General features: G+C 40.1%; 1 protein-coding gene and 1 long non-coding RNA gene across 51 annotated transcripts in view; one reads left to right on the forward strand and one right to left on the reverse strand.

Annotated features, from left to right (window-relative positions):
* LOC118147750 (uncharacterized) overlaps positions 1-11,200 on the forward strand; it is a 40,006-nt gene extending 28,806 nt beyond the window's left edge. Inside the window, exon 4 of the long non-coding RNA XR_004734287.3 lies at positions 9,957-11,200. This is a non-coding gene — a long non-coding RNA (uncharacterized LOC118147750). The remainder of the gene's footprint in view (positions 1-9,956) is intronic.
* Positions 1-17,020, reverse strand: part of ERC2 (ELKS/RAB6-interacting/CAST family member 2) — a 973,896-nt gene that overhangs the window by 382,434 nt on the left and 574,442 nt on the right. For all 50 annotated transcript variants that reach the window (XR_013527394.1, XR_013527393.1, XR_013527389.1 and 47 more), the window contains one exon: positions 631-791. Coding sequence is in view for 29 of the 50 variants with exons in the window: in XM_035274352.3 (XP_035130243.1) it covers positions 631-791 (161 nt within the window). In the remaining 21 variants the exon portion in view is untranslated. The remainder of the gene's footprint in view (positions 1-630; positions 792-17,020) is intronic.

Below are 17,020 nucleotides of genomic sequence, written 5' to 3' on the forward strand. Positions count from 1 at the left end.
AGCACTCCGCTGCACGTCATTGATTAAATCAAAGGAAGCAATTGGTTGCAATCCAATCTCCCCATGTTAGCTTCCCAAGCCCCCACTCGGGTGGGGTGTGGTGGGGGTATGGGATTTCTAACCTATTTTTATAAGCCCAGTAAATCAGAATTTCACTTTATAAACAAAGAGGTGTCAACCTTGAGATTCTCTGAGAGCCAACACAAACCAAGCATTGTACACAAGTGAAAAGAATATAATAAGCAAAGTTATAGTCACAATTAGGAAATACTCCCTCAGAAAAGTTTCCACTTAACTCTGAGCTGTGCTCAAATTACCATTGTGATGAATAAGGCCTCAGCCTCTTGGCTGAATCAGACCTTTGCAACAAATCTAGGAATCCCGGCACTGTCCACAAAACACAGACACACAAAATCTAGTGCTGGATCTATATATTTTTCAATAACAGATGAGAGAAGTATGTAAAAAGTTACAAATAAAAAATAAAATTCATAGTTTCAGAAATGACCAGGCAAGTGTTAACTAAATTCTTCTTTCTCTGAGCTCTCTCTTGATCTTCTCTAGCCCTTCCCCTTTCCCACCCTCAAGAGCTAGAAGAGAAAGGCTACAAAAGCAACAATGGGTACTCACTTCATCTCCAGGATCTCCTCCAGCTGTTTCCTCCTCTCAATGCGGAGGTTGGCCAAGTGCGCTTCTTTTTCAGCCAGGGACTGCTGTGTGGAGGCGAGGCGCGCTTTGGTGGCATCCAGCTCCTGTCTGGTCTTCTCCAGTGCATTCATCAGTTCCTCTATCTGAAAGGCACATGGAGCTCTGTGTGTTATTTTTCCATTCAAGTGCAAGGATGTCCTTGCTAGCCTGTGTTCCAACAATAAACACAAAGGAATCATAGGGATCCTTGGACTGGGCCTCTGTGTCTTGGAGCCCTTTGTTTCTTTGTCATTGAAACTATGAGGATGCAAAGGCCTAAGAATGATATAATTGACTTTGGGGACTTGGGGGGAAAGGGTGGGAAGAGGGTGAGGGATATAGGACTACAAACTGGGTTCAGTGTGCATTGCTCGGGTGATGGGTGCACCAAAACCTCACAAATCACCACTAAAGAACTTACTCATAGAACCAAATATCACCTGCTCCCCCAAAACCTAAGGAAATAAAAAATTAAAACAAAACGAAACAAAAACCCTAAAAAAATGTTTCAAACACAAGACATGTCCAAATTTCTCAAAGGTCCTTGTTCAATTGGATTGCCCAATAACCTTTATAAAAACTATTTAATGTGTTTATTAGAAGTAGGGGTTGAGTGGCTTGACCCAAGTTCAACCTGTGTTTGGCAAAAGTCTCAGATACTTCCTCACCGTTGAAGGAAGGCAACACTCAAAATGCATTTTACCCAACACAATATACTTTTGTGTGTAGGCCCCAGAGTACTTTGACAGCAAGTTAATCTACGTGTTTCAGATTCAGTCATGTTTTAACGTATCAAAGCTGCGTTTGGTAAAAGCTATTCCATGTCCAGGGAGCCTCAGGAGTCCCTCTCACCTCACCTCCCAGCCTCACATTCAGGAAGCAAGGTTTCGCCAAAGGTAAACAGAATTCCACCCATGAAAGGTTCAAGTTTGGTTTACCCCTGAAGTTTGAGAGGGTTCTAAACTTGAAATAAATGACATGTAACTTTTATAGGGTGCTAATACACCATAGAAATAAGCCAGACTATCAAATATCCAGGGTTTTCAGCCAGGTCCCAAAAATAAGACCAGGGAGCCCTGAGGCAAAGCCTTATCCTCCCCAAACCATTGGGGACTCTTAAAAACCAACACACAACAAAAAAGGCTGGTGTTTATGGTTCCGTTCCAAAGACTTCCGTGGAGCAAGCTGGTGAAATGCCATCCCTTGCACATATGCAGGCTGTATCCACCCTGCTGATCCAAAATCATGATTCCAGGAAGTTTCTAGATTCCAGAGCTGATGTTTGGCTTTCTAAAATACCCCTTCCAGCTGAACTTGGCAGAATAGGCTCATCCATCACTAAAGTCAACAGAACACCCTTCAAAATGTGTCAATGACATGTTAAGTTCCAATTCATAAAGACTTTCTACACAATTTCTGCAGTTTTACATGGAATTTATTCAGAATAAGCATTTTAGTTCACATCCAAGGTAAATTACATGCTTTTAAGATTCAGACAACCCTTCATTTTGCCCTGATAAGAACAGGAAACTTAATAATCATGTAATTTAAATCAAAGCCAAAGCCAAAAAGAGTTCAAAAAGCAAGGAATATAAAGAATAGCCTACAAAAGTGACAAAACCACCCCTATTTAACTGTAGAATAAGTCGCATTATTCTTTAACTTTACAAATTTAAAATTTTAAAGTATTAATAAACTTTTTAGTGTCTCATGTAAGTTCACAGAACATCACAAATATGACTAGAAGCCCAAAGCAATATGTGATGAAGTTAAAGCAGTTTTTAGTTTTCCTTCCTTTTTCTATTTTTTGATACTCTCAATAGCAGTGTCCCCCCAAAAAATCAAAATTATGATCGTTCCATATGCCAATTCAGATAGTCTGCCTGATCCTCCATATGAGGTGGCCTGTGTCCTCATGATTCCTTTTCTATCAGTAATCATTCTTTATTCCAACATAATATTGATTCCAGAGGAGTGAGAGGTCTCTGGGATTCTCATTTGTTGAGTCTCTCTCTCATTCGTTGAAGCTGATCTAGCTGCAATCAATAGACATAGTATTACTCAGCTGGGTTTCCAAGTCTTAGTTCACTTGCCACCGGACCGCTTAGGGCAAGCACTAGCTAGTTCTCCATTAACCCAACTTTAAATGACCCTTTGGTGTAATGATTTCAGGCTGCTCCAGTCATTTCAGCAACAAGCACATGGAGAAACCTGGGCATCTGGGAGACAGAATCCAGAGTTGTAACTGACGGAGATGCACTGGCCTCCAAAATCAGTAACTCCTAGTATCAGATGAGACAGAACTGCTCCTCTCAACACCTTGAAAACAAGAGTTTTACAATAAGTTTCCACATTCAGCTCCTCACTCTTCCTAATTTGTGTGGCCCTGGACAGTGAGTATTGCACACCAGGACCATGTAGGGCACTGGCCTCCGAATACATCCTTCTAATCTTAGCATGACCACTGTTTCTCTCCATCTTTTTGCAAACAATCACTGTACCCTTGGAATCTCAGTTTCCTAGATGATGCCCATGAGTTCTTCCTGTGTTTAACATTGTAGAGTCCTGAAAATTGTTTCCTTTGCTGCCAAAACAAGAGTCTTAGAAAGCAAAAAATATCTCCCCTGCTGTGGTGATCACTAGGTTGGTTTTGCTGCAGTGATCATTAGGGTGCTTTTACAATATCCTAGTTCTCTTCCTTATAGGCACATGGTAGGATCACACTTCCCCTCTTCCTTTGAATTGGGTGTGGCTTTGGCCAATTAAATCCACTGTCATTTCCAGGTAGAAACATTTAAGTGATAGAGCTCAACTCCAACGTTACCTTTTTCCTGCCATGGTGACTGTGGAAGCAATTTCAGACGACATCATTTTCAGACGGAGCCTGAGTAACCACAGTAAAGCCCAGGGCCGACTCACATCACACAGGCAAAATATAAACCTTTGTTGTGCTATGCCACTGAGATTGGGGGTGGTTACTCCCAGTGTCATCTGTCCTGTTTTCAATGGCGAACTGTCTGATTCTTAACAAGTGCCCTATGCCTGCCTCCATCTCCCCACCACAGTCATCTCTCATCAAGAGGAAAGTGCTTGTTATTCCTGCTGTCTGAAAGTATTTCTACTCTTGCAGGCCACAAGTAACTCCCTTCTTGCCAAATGTCTTTTCTTAATGTGTGGCTTGCACAGCTAAACACGTACCCAAATCTCTTTCCCTTCTTTGAAATAACATTTTAACTGATTGAATGCATATAAGTAGTTTGTATCTTAATCACCAGATTAGAACCATGGCATTGCTTATGATGTGAGTGAGATGACTTCCTTCATCTTTCTCAGTTTCCATCTCCTCATCCATATTTACCTCAACAGGTAAATAGGGAACCCTACTGCTTGCCTATCAGATGATTGTGGGCACATTAAGTGAGATGATATAGCCCATAAGGCATCTCTTCTTCTGATATCAATAAATTATTTTTTTTCTGATAGTAAGAATAAAGTGTGGCCAGGCACAGTGGCTCACACCTATAATCCCAACAATTTTGTAGGCCAGGGCCAGTGGATCGCTTGATCATAAATGGTGAGCCCAGGATTTCAAGATCAGGCTAGGCAACATGGCAAAACTCTATCCCTACAAAAAATAAAAAAATATTTGAGACAGGCATGGTGACAGACACCTATAGTCCTAGCTACTTTGCGGGGGCTGAGAAAAGGGGATCACCTGAGACTGGGAGGTTGAGGCTCCGGTGAGCGGTGATTATGCCACTGCACTCCAGCCTAGGTGACAGAATGAGACCCTGTCTCAAAGAAAAAACAAGAATAAAGTATACTTATTGTAAAAAAGAATATGAAAGATACAGGTATGAAAATGTTTTAGCTTTCTTCTTAAGATTAAATAATAACATCCTTTTTAGTTAAGATCCTCCCGAATTCTACCACCTAAAGATAAACATTATAAACATTTTGATTTCTCTCTATATTTGTGTATATATAATTGAGATGCTACATATCAATATATACATATAAATACAAAATTTTGTATATAATTGATATATGATGAACACCTTTCTTTTGAAATTAAATTGTCTTTTGGAAATAGAGTTTTAATGTGAGCAGTGCTCTGTCCACTCCTAATCTTCCTGAAACTGATGCTTTCCTTAGTGTTATGGTCTGAATGTTTATGTAGCCCCATAATTCATATGCTGAAATCCTAACCCCCAAAATGATGGCATTAAGGATTGAGAACTTTGGGAAGTGATTAGGTCATGGGGACAGAGCCCTTCTATATGGGATTAGTGCCCTTATGAAAGAAGCCCAAGGGAGTTTGTATGTCCCCTTTCACCATGTAAGGACAGAGCAAGGAGTCAGCAGTTTGCAACCCAGAAGAGGAACCTCACCAGAATCCAATCATGCTGGCACCTTGGTCTAAGAAGTCCCAGTCTCCAGAATGTGAGAAGTACATTTCTGTTGTTTATAAGCCACCTACTCTGTGGTATTTTTTTAGAGCAGCCTACATGGACTAAGACACTTAGGAATATATTCCCCTGTTTATTTTGCAAATTACTCATCTTCCTGCAGACCATAACTGGGTCTTTCTCCTTGTGACTCCATTCTAGAGGCACTTCCACCCTCCACATAGAAATACAGGAGATGCATTGAGGTCTGTCTCTATAGTTCTCACCTCTATGTAGATACCTCTCCAAACTTTATCTCCTTTTTCCTGACTTGTCCTCTCTCACATGTACCTAACCACCTGTTGATCATTTCTTTCTGGATGTCTTAATATCACTTTCAATTGAGGATGACCAAAAGTCAACTCTGGATCCAGGTACACCCGCCCAAACCAAACCCCTATCACCTGTCCTCACCCTCCCAATTTGACACTCCCTAACACATCCACCATTTTGGTCCAAGGTCCTGACTTTTCTCAGTTATTCATGTTTAAGACCTCAGAGCCATGTTTATCTTCTCCTCTCTCTTTAATTTTCCATTTATCACCAAGTCCTAGAGTTCTATTTCGGAAATATTTCTTGGATCCATCATTCCCTTCTATCATTACTATTGATACCCCAAGCTCAGGTCCCTTCCCTTCCCACATGTATAATAAGGTTGAACATAATTATGTATGCATACATACATGTATGTGTGTGCTTTCACATGTGTGTGCATATGCACACATGTATCCCTAGCCTCTGTCTCTACCCCTACCCCTAAGTGAGAATGTGACTTTGCCTGATCATCTATAACAATAGTACTTCTAGTATTATATGAAGCAATCATTGTAGAGCTGTTAGCGCTGAGCCTGTCAAATATGAAAACACTTAGTATATTCTTAACACAAGAGGCAGAGCAGCATGGTGGCTTAGAAACATAATTCAGGAGCTAGACTGCCACTTACTAGCTGTGTAACTCTAAGTGAATTATAACTTTTTTTCCCAGGTAGAAAAACTGATTTCATGTAAGAAAAATAAAATAATATTTATATATAATAAATAATATTCACAAAATTATAGAAATTAACTGGAATGTTTATCTTCACAAAAGAACCTAGACAAAATTTTCTAGGTTTCTCAACTTAAACTTGGAGCAAAATTTGCTTTAAACATATAGTATTACCATTGCTATGTAAGAATTAGGTTATAGTAATTTTTACTCAAATTATATTAAAATGCCCAGAATAAGGATTATTTGGGGACAATATAATAATAGACTCTTCAAAAAATTTTAGATTCAGGGGCTACATATGCATGTTTGTTACACAGGTATGTTGCATGTGGGAATTGGGCTTCTACGTGTACCCATCACCCAAATATTGAACATTATAACCCATAGGTACTTCAAACTTCATCCCTTTTCTTCCCTCCCCCACTTTATAAAAAAGAAGGAAATTATGTCCTTTCAAGCAACATGGATGTAACTGGAGGCCATTATCCTATATGAACTAACTCAGAGGAGAAAGTCAAGTATCACAGGTTCTCACATGTAAGTGGAAGCTAAACAATTACAAAATTCTGAGCCTCAAGTACCTCTTGTGAAATGGAGTTAATAACATACCAAGGTTTTTATGAGGATTAAATGGATTCACATGAGCAATGCTCTCAAAACAATGCCTAGTACTCAGTAGTGCCACAGAAGTGTCAGCTCTTATTAATACAGTGCCTAGTAAGTATCCAACCATCTATGTCTGTGTGTTGCTGCATTCATCAACACTCAACCACACATACACATGCACATATACCCCAGGACTGCCCTATGATCACTCCTCTGCTTACAAAAACTGCCCATTCTTTAAGGCCCTGTCTATACCTGACCTCCTTCACAGCTTGCAGTGATCAAAAGCAGGAGCTCTAGAAGCAGTCAGATCTGGGTCAATTTCTGGTTCCACCTATAAGATCTTTGACCTTAGGCCAATCTTAACCCAATATTTCCTAAACTTTGCTACACATTAGAATCCCTTGGGAAGCTTTGAAAAATGTTGATGCCCTGGTCACACTGCTCCTAATTAAATAAAAATATTTGAGGGTGGGAGCCAGGCATATGTGTTTTATTAAAGATCCGGGTGATTCCAAAGTGCAGCCAAGGCTGAGAACCCTAGGAGTTACTGATCTCTCTAAGCCTGCAGATCCTCCCCCATAAAGTAGAGAGGAGGCAGAAGCAGCCACACAGGACTGACATGAGCATAAAGCGAAATAATGCGTGGAAAGTACCCTGCCTAATACCCTGGAAGGGGACCCCATTCCTAGCCATGCTGCTTTCGCCCAACCCGAGTACCTTCAGTTTTCATTGCCTGCACCCATTCTGCACATTGTGTATGCTTAGTTGCTATAATACAACTAGACTGTAATCCCTGGAGGGCAGAGACCATGTCTCCAACTTCTTTGGAAGCCCCTTCAGCACCTGACACAGCACCAGTATCCACACTCAATAAATACCTGTGCAATGGGAGGAAGGGGAGCACAAAGACGTGATTCTGAAACACCCTCCTTTGACCCACTTAGTTCAATGATAAATGAAGTGTAAGTCCAAACTTGATACTTTCCTACCCCATAAATCAGTGGTCCCTTCACCATCCTTAACAAACGCCCTTCAAGTTCTTGCTCTCTGTTTACTTCAAGCACCTTCTCTTTGCTATGGGGTTGAGGGGGCTCAGTTACTTGGCTTCTAAAAGGATGGAGGCCCTATGCTCATTGCCACCCCAGCAGCTGCCTGGAGAACGCAGAAACCTGTGAGTTTCACAGAGACACAATAAAGATGTCCTAGGTTCTGCCCGGGTGTAGAAGCATATGGCTTTTAGTCCTGCTCTGCATTCCATATGTTATGTCCTGGGACCTGGGAGACACACACTCCTTCTTTCCTTCATTCCACCACGTCGCTGAGTATGTCCCATATGCCAGGCACTCTGCTGGACACTGGCCACAGGTTTGTCAGAAGGGTTTCCACAGGGAAGTTAGAAATCAACAAATTACTTAATCACAACTGTGATTGTAAAGAAAAGTACTGGGTGGTACAAAAGAATAAAACAGCAGCCCATCCTGCATTTGGCATTGTGGCTGGCCTCCCTAAGGCAAGCAAGTTGAGTAGCCTGGGGAAGTGCCGGTGGTAGCCCCAGCTCGAGGAAGTCCTGTGGTCCCATTCTTAAGAAAAATGCTGGTTGGAGAATCACAGTAATTAAGAGACAATAAAAGCTTTTGACAGTCCAGCAGGAAAGCAATCCATTTGTCTCTATTTAACACAGCATGTGCTTCTTTTAGAAGTACATCTATTAATAATTCACCAGACAATAATATTTCCTGGGGAAAAAAACTTTTAGAAAAGGTGTTTAATTGCTAAAATGTCATTTTCAGTGAAAACAGGATTCACAGCCACCTCTAAAGTCTTCTAGAATACTCCAGATGTTTTCCTTAAAATAATTTCCTAAAAGATCCCCAAATGTGGCAAGACTGGAATTCTGATTCGGTATCTAAGATTACATTTTAAAAATACATTGGCTTGGTGTTATATATCTAGAACATAATAATTAAATGTTTATTCAAGCTAGATGTTGATTTGGCCTCATCAATTACAAAAAAAAAAAACCTGAATAATTGTGTTTGTACAATCATTTCTGATTGTACTAGTCATTCCACGTTGCAGATCATTACAACTCTCTTTTCAAATAGTTGTTACCAGGAAATATTCAATTGTATTTGAATAATTCGTAACTGTTCACTTTCAAAATAATGAAGTCATCACCCGACTTTCTAAAGAGTCCAGTGTTTACGCATGGCTCTGGAGAAATCGTCGGGTCTTTTAAAGTGAACAGCGGAGCCTTAAAACAATAAAATAAAAAACCCGTTTAAGACCTTAAATCATTAACATGTGTCGACTTAAACTTACACATACATTTGTGTTGTTTAACTAAATATTTGAAAACCAGTCTCTCTCTCAGTTATCTGCCAGGACCCCACTCTGGGTTCCATGTGTCTCTTCCTGACACGTGGCAGCTTCCTGGGCTTTTCAAGAGGGTTGTTTGGCAAGAGCTGATCCTCAAATATTTTGATAAAGCTATTTTTTTCCCCTTAAATTATATGTCAGCATGGAGTTGGTGTGTATTTTGTGTTAATGATTTGGAATTTTTAAAGCCATATTTTAAAAACAGATGGGCTCTTCTATGTTAGGCTCCACCATCCATCCTGGTTTCCTGTCTTCATTCCATCCTGAGTGCAAGAGGATGGCAGTTTTCAGTTTGCACCAGAACACAGAGCCAATGAAATCCCCATATCCCAGGTTGCAGCAAATCCGGAATGCGAATTGGTCCTGTGGGAATAGCTGGACTTGGCCCAGCTCAACTCTGGGCATAGAAGGTCACCCTGAGATCAGAAGGTGAAGATAAACGCTTAAACCCCCTCCTCAGCAGCAGCAACTTCTCCCACAGTGATGCTGGGGGCTGAAGGATCTGTTAAAACAAGGACTACTAATCTTATTTTTCCAATTACCCTTATCTGACATTTCTATCTCTTTCTTCCTCCCTCCCACCTCCCCACTGCTGCCTTAGAGTGACACCTTTTGGAAAAGGTTGAAACTGAAAATCCCCAGACTGCTTTCGGCCTGGACCTGGCCATCCTTAAGACTGTGATTTGTTTTCTCTTCATTGAAGTTCAAGCATCAAGGAGCTTTGCTTGGTCACCTCTGATCCTTCTCCTACAAACAAGTATCCACATCAAGCACATTTGTTTGGGCTCAAACTCTTTGATTTTGACTAATTTCACATTTTCCCTTTCCTCTTCTCTTCCCAGGCTTATTAACAAAACTTCATACCGTAATAAAAGATGGAGAGAGAAGAAATGTGCAAAAATACATACACCTGACTTAACAGAGTCTGTTAAATGAGAAATTGTCAGAGTACAAATGAATGACACTTTCTTCAAAATGCCCTTGAGCACTCTTCATTCCAGACGGGATTGGACTCAGTGGAAGCTCCTTGAGAACAAGGCTGGGGGGTATGCTTCTGGGTATTTGGTGTAGGTACATCTCAAACAACTGGGAAGCTTTATTTTACATGTGTCACAGTTCTGCAGTGTGGCAAAGAGATGGCCTTTTCCCTAACAGCCTGGGACATTCTTGAACAGCAGTATAGGGACAGTAAAGGATGTGACACTGAAGTCAGAAAGCTTGGGTCTCTGTCAGGCCCCAGCTACATGCTGACGGTGTGATTTTAGGAAAGGAGCTTGACTGCTATGTATCTCCGTTTCCTTTTCTGTAAAATGTGAATAATAACTGCACCCTCCAGAGACCTTGTGAGGAATACGAGCACCACAGCAGCAACATGCTTGGCACATGGTAAGCATGTCATCAACAGTGAGCACTGGTTTAAACATTACTACTTAGTTTTCAGCCTAAAAGAAAATACATAAGCAAACCAAGTGTTAGATTTTCTTTTTTTTTTTTTTCAAAAAAAAATGCATCACATTTTTCATCTTCAATGGAAAGGTAAAATTTTCACCATGAAACCTACTTTATAACAAACCAAATTAATCATACACAAAATACGCATTGTTCATATTTTAATCTTACTTAGGCTAAATTCCAAACATAAAGATGAAGGAACTGGAGAAGAAAATAGAGAAGCATTGTCCAACAGAACTTCCTGCAATGCTGGCAATGTTGTAACTTGTTCTGCTCCCAATATTTATACCACGAACTAAATGTGGCACTTCCAATGTGTTTGGTGTAAACCAGGAACTGAATTCTTAATTTAATATTAATTAAAATTTAAATGTAAATAGTCACGTGTCTGTTGGCTACTGAATTAGAAAGAGCAGCATCAGAACATCCCATTTTTCACAGCTTTGTTGTCCAGTGGTGATGGTCATAAATTATTTCAGTCTTTGTGGAACGTTTACCTTTTTCGGTCATAGGAAACAAACTTCAATTCTTTTAAATTGAGTATAACTAATGGATTACTATTTAATCCAGAGATTCCACTTTCTGGATTTATTCTAAGGATATATAATAAGGGAGTTTCCCAGAGGAATTTACTCTAAGGACATAATACACATATTCATCACAATGTTATTTATAAAATTCAGAATAAAATTGTGTATGTGTATGGATCTATATGTTTACATATATACATATACAAACATACATATATGTATACACGTCTTTGAAAAAAAATAGTTACAAAAACTATGTGAGAGTGTGTGTGTTTCAAAGTGTTACAAGGGAAGTGTGGATATGTATGCTTAAAAGTGTTACAAAGAAATCAAATAATAAATTATGGCCACCGAATTGTTGAGATGTTGGTCAGATATCACACACTAAGCAGGAAGATTTAACGTAAAGGAAAGCTGCTCATGAAATCTTAAGTGAGGAAAGCAGGTGGTAAATAGTAGATACGATACAATCCAGATTGTGTGTTGGGCTTTCTGTATATTTGTAGGAAAAAAGACTAGAGGAAAATGTATCAAAATATTCATGATGGGTTTGTTTCTAAGTTTAGGGATTTCACATATTCTATTATATATTTATTTGTACTTATTGATACAAATATGCATTACAAATGTTTACCAAAAGAGTAATTCGACCAATTTCAATTAAGAAAGATCCGCCTAGAAAATATTTCTGATCCCATGGAAAAAGCAGTTGCAGGTAAACCATAGCCTCTAAAGGAGAGGTATGAAGCAGGCCTCCAGAACAAGAAGGGGCCCTCTGGCGGCAGTTACAACGGCAGCTACCTTTAGCCAAAATGACCTTAAGACGGGCTATTCTTCAAGGCAGGGGTACTTCTTAGCTTATACTGGTTATAATCCAGGTTCACCAGCGACAGCCCACGTGTTAGTGACTAGAGAGCTGTCAATAGTAATTCCTGCCACCTCCAACTTTCCCTGCAATAAGTAAACTCATTTCACCTTGTTCCTCAATAAAGTTCCCATGGGTTTTGGAAGTCCACTGCATTCATTTTCTTGCTTGTTTTGTTTGGTGCTTGTTTAGCATCATCATCTGATTTTGTTATTATCATTTGGTTTCTGCCACACTCAAAATAAGCTGTGAGGCCCTAGAAAATCCAAACCATTTGTCCAGGCTATTTGGCTGGCCACCTCCATTAGCAGAGTCTGTTCATTACCATTCAACAAATCAGGGTGGTGTTCTCGAACAGACCCACTCTCTTATAATACAAGGATCAGTGCTGGGGCAATTCCAAGGAAGGAGAAGGAAATGGGTTTCCTTTACTTTCAGTTCTCCTACTGACTTGGCTCTGGAGGAGATACCTATTGATGATGACAAATTTCAATCAGCTCAAATCAAGCCTGACTCCAACCCTGATACCTCAGGATTCTTGCATCATAAGGCTACCTTGAGCAATAGGGAGTGGCTTCCCTGTATGTCACCTTGTTCTTTTAAGCACATGGAGTCCAATGCTTCCTTGCATCCTCCACCTGGCACACTCGCTTCTCAAACACACAGTAGATGATCAACAGATAATTTTGGGAGGGAGGTTGGGAGGGAGAAAGGAAGAGAAGAAGCCATACTATAGAAAGGTAATCATTACTGGTGATTTAGATAATATAGTTTCCAATATCCTATTTGATTCTCACATATTCCCAAAGAAGCAAGTTCAGAAAGGGTAAAGGATTTTCAGGTGGTTTACTTTTTACCAGGATGTGAGACTGACTGTTGAATACAACTACAATGGAAGAACTATTAGAGGAGACTCTACAGAGAGGGTCTGGGAGGAAACCCTGGATCACAAGATCCTCAAGAGCAAGAAAATCCCTGGCTCATTTTCTATCACATAGTACCCAGAAATGCATGGAAGAACAGAAATTAGTGATGGATCTTGGGCCCCTTTTGTTTCACACAGAATGGTCATTATATGTTTTGATCCTGGCACTGTTTCAAAATGCCTTAGTTGACTTTTGCATTCTATTTCAATTTTCCATTATTGTACAATAAATTATTGAAAACTTGGCTGCTCATAGTTCTACAGGTCAGAAGTCTAGGCAAGGTGTGACTGGGTTCCCCACTCAAAGTCTCATAAGGTTGATATCAAAATATTGTCAGGCTGCTTTCACATCTGGAGCTCAGGGTCCTCTTCCAAGCTCATGGAGTTGAAAGATGATTGAATTCCTTGCAGCTGTGGGTCTGAGGTCACCCTGTCACGTCCAGCTCATAGAGGCCACCTACATTCTTTGCCACACAGTCCCCTCAAATCTTTAAAGCCAGCAAATGGAGAATCTCCCTCATATCAAATCCATCTCATGCTTTGACTCTCCTTCGTCAGTAAAAAGCCCAGTCTGATTTAAGGGCTTGCCTTAAGGATTAACCAAGTCAGGCCCACCAAGGATAATGTCCCTTTTTAAAAGTCAACTGTGCTAAATAACACATTTAATCATGTGAGTGATACCCCGTCACATCCACAGTCACCATCCATAAGGTCGATGAGGCCATTCCCATACTCTGAAGAAAGAATCCTTCCACAAAACATGACACCTATGAAGACTTCAGCGGATAATTTTCAAGATGTAATTCCTTCTAGTCCCAAGGATGACTACATACCAGGTAAAGCAACATCTGAATCAATGACTTGACACCAACTGAATCAGGATATGAAATTGACTTTCTTAAGAGTCATGTGATAAAAATACTGTAATTGTGATCACTTTTTATAAAACAAACCATCAGATACAAACATAGACACACACATTTTTAAGTGTCATATTCAGCAATATGTACTGGTACATCTTATGCTAACCCAGATACCACCCACAAGTACTGGTTTCCTTATAATTATAATCCAGGTAAGTAAAAAAATCACAGTAAAGCTTCATTATCCTCCAACTAAATACATCCTCCAGACTGCTGGCTTGGTTAGCTCCTCAGTGGGAGGAAAGCAAAAACCAGACATAAAGTGCCAGAATGAAGTCTTCCGCTTCAATTTCTCCTTTATTTAGAACATTTTATAGGGGCTTTATGTTGACCCTATTGCTTCAGGAGAAGGAAATCCTCCCAAATGCGTCCCTAAGGCACAGCATCCCCCACAGTGACTTGGCTCCCTCCTCTCAGCGATTACTGTGACATGGAAAAAATTCTTAATTGGTTAACCTTGGGAAAAATCACTTCATACAAAGAAGACTCAGAACAAAGACGCCCACCCAAACAGTCAGTTCTCCCCACGTACAAAGTGACTGGTGAGAAGTATGAGAGGCACCACATGAGCAAGGCTGACCGACAGGACCTAGCTGCATTTCAAAGCTAAATAGAGGGTTTCTCTGCTTTCCTTCCATCTCCAAATAGAATAAGTATTCACACAATCACAACAGCAGATCTGCTAAACCTTGCCTCTCTTCCAGTCATCAGCATGCTGTTCAGCATCCTCCTTGCACTGCAGGGAAGGAGACTTTGCTTTTTGGCTGTCCAGCTGAACTAATTAGAGTGGGGTTTTGACACTGGGCTCCTAGGACCAGTAGTTACTGTGCCCCTCATCTGGCTCCACACCAGAGATGATCCCCTAGCCCCTTCCAGGGACCATGTATTGGTCCCAAGGGAGGCTGACGGAGAGTGGGTGGATGGCAAAGGTCAAATTCATCCCACTCCTATAAAAACAACCAAAGTACACATCCTGCTGTGCATAATTTTCATGCTTAAAATCAGCAACTTTTTGTTCTTCTGAATTGTCCTGATTTATAGAAACATTCACTATTCATCTGGGTAGAAACAAAACATACTCACAGTTTAACATGTGACAGTTTCACAACTGGGATGAAAAGTTATCGGCCAGATTGTACCATTTATAGTCACATATTAAACTCCAAGCTTCACCAAATACCTATATCATGCTTTGGAAATAGACATCTATGTTTTCCTCAACGGACACATTTTCTACAGTGTTTGCCTTTAAACTGTATTTCAGAATAAATGATTTTTCCTTAGTAGCTCTTCTCTGATTAAAAAAAAATTCACCATTTTCATTACCAATATCAGGGTATAGTCTAGTCTCCTACAAAGTGATTAAACATAATCCTGCATCAAATGTAACTCTGTATCAAATGGTCTCAGGACAAATAAAAGTGAAAACATTGGATTCCTTGCTTTTTGAATGCCAAATATTCACTCAAGGATCTGATTGCTTCACCGTGGACTTCTTTCTTGTACAGCTTCTGAAATATTTAAATTGCTTTGTTTAAAAATATTTCTTCTTATTTTTCCTCTCACTTCTTCAAGAATATATAGCGATAATAAAATCATGATACCCAGAGTTCAAGAGGAGAAACAGCCTCAATGTTTATTACATATATATTGAAATGAATACCCCATTTTGATGGATCACACTCAGAAACCTTAAAGCCGCCTCTTCTGGGCAATAGTTCCTTTTGGACTAAGAACAATTAGGCTGTGTGATTTTCTGCTGAATCCTTTCAGATAACTGTGTGCGCACAGCTGGGCCACTTTCTCCCTGGCGTGGAGGCCAGGGCTGTCAGGCCCACTCCTCTGGTTAATGTCAGTAGCACTATGTATAAAAGGTGACTCCAGTGTGTACAAATGTTGATCTTTAGAGAAGTCATGCCTAGACTCACACACACATCCACTCTTTCGTCCACTAGGTCAACAGCAGGAACGGAGGGCAGCCCAGGAAGGGACTTGCCAAGAGCAGAGGCTTACTTGTTAGGTTACATAGCCCTCGGGGACTTTCTTGCCTGAGATTAATCCATAATCCTGTTTCGTGTTTAAAAATTCAGGTTCTAAAAGCCTTGCCTATGAGACATTTTCAGAGGTGATGGAGAAATGTTCTCATGTACAGCAACAAATTAAGTGCCAGTGTAAGTGAGCACTGACAAGAAAGGAACTATGTGGAATAGGTGGCACAACATTTTGCCCTTATCCAAAATCATTTCTTTAAAGTTCCAAAATGGATACAGATCATATTTTAATGGCTGGAGTACCTGTAGGTAAAAATAAAATAAAATAAACACACACACACACAAGTTGAAACCATCTATGGCTTTTCTGATTGCTGTACAAGTAAAGCGAAATCAAGATGCACCCTGATCGAAAATACAGCAGAGGTTCTGAAGAAATATAATATTCGTTGATGTGACTTCCAAACTAAATTTCATCTGAATACCAAGTATTCAGATGCTCTCATCTCAGCTTTGAACAATCCTATTTTTATTATATTGAAATTGTTTCTTCTCTTGCCAACCTCATTCTATCATCCCTCTTTGCTACAAATTTAATGTCCAGAAAGCTTTCTTTTACAACTCTAGCAGACCCAACCAAAAAAAGTAGGAATTCCTAATGCTGTAGAAACAATCATGAACATGTTCTCATCTGGATGAGTCTAATAAAGCATAACTCACTCCACTCTTCAGCAAAGAAAGAGAATGTCTGGGGGGAACACATTTCTGAACAGGACGGTCATGTGAACTCAACACCCCAGACCACCAAGGTGTGGACAGAGTCAGTTGGCCTGTGGCATCTTCTCCTTCAATTTAGAGACAAAGAAAAGCATGACAGTTAATAATCCACATTCCCATTTCAATGTATGACACAGGCCGTGTTCACAGTCGTCCCTGCTAAGGTTTAACTTACAATGTTTGGCAACAGAGCTGACCTTTTAAAAGGCAAAGGTAAGCATGGGAAGCGCACTTTCTCCCCAATACAACTTCTCTATTCCAACAAAAGCAGCTCCAGCTTCCAAATATGAACAAAAAAGGAGACAAATCACCAAGCTTGCTGTCTATGTCTTGATGTGTTACACATTCTTCTTCTTATTACTCTTTTTGTTTGTTTGTTTGATACGGAGTCTCACTCTGTTGCCCAGGCTGTGGTGTTGTGGTGTGATCTTGGTTCACTGCAA

Source organism: Callithrix jacchus, chromosome 15, assembly GCF_049354715.1.
Source record: "Callithrix jacchus isolate 240 chromosome 15, calJac240_pri, whole genome shotgun sequence".
NCBI lineage: Eukaryota > Metazoa > Chordata > Mammalia > Primates > Cebidae > Callithrix > Callithrix jacchus.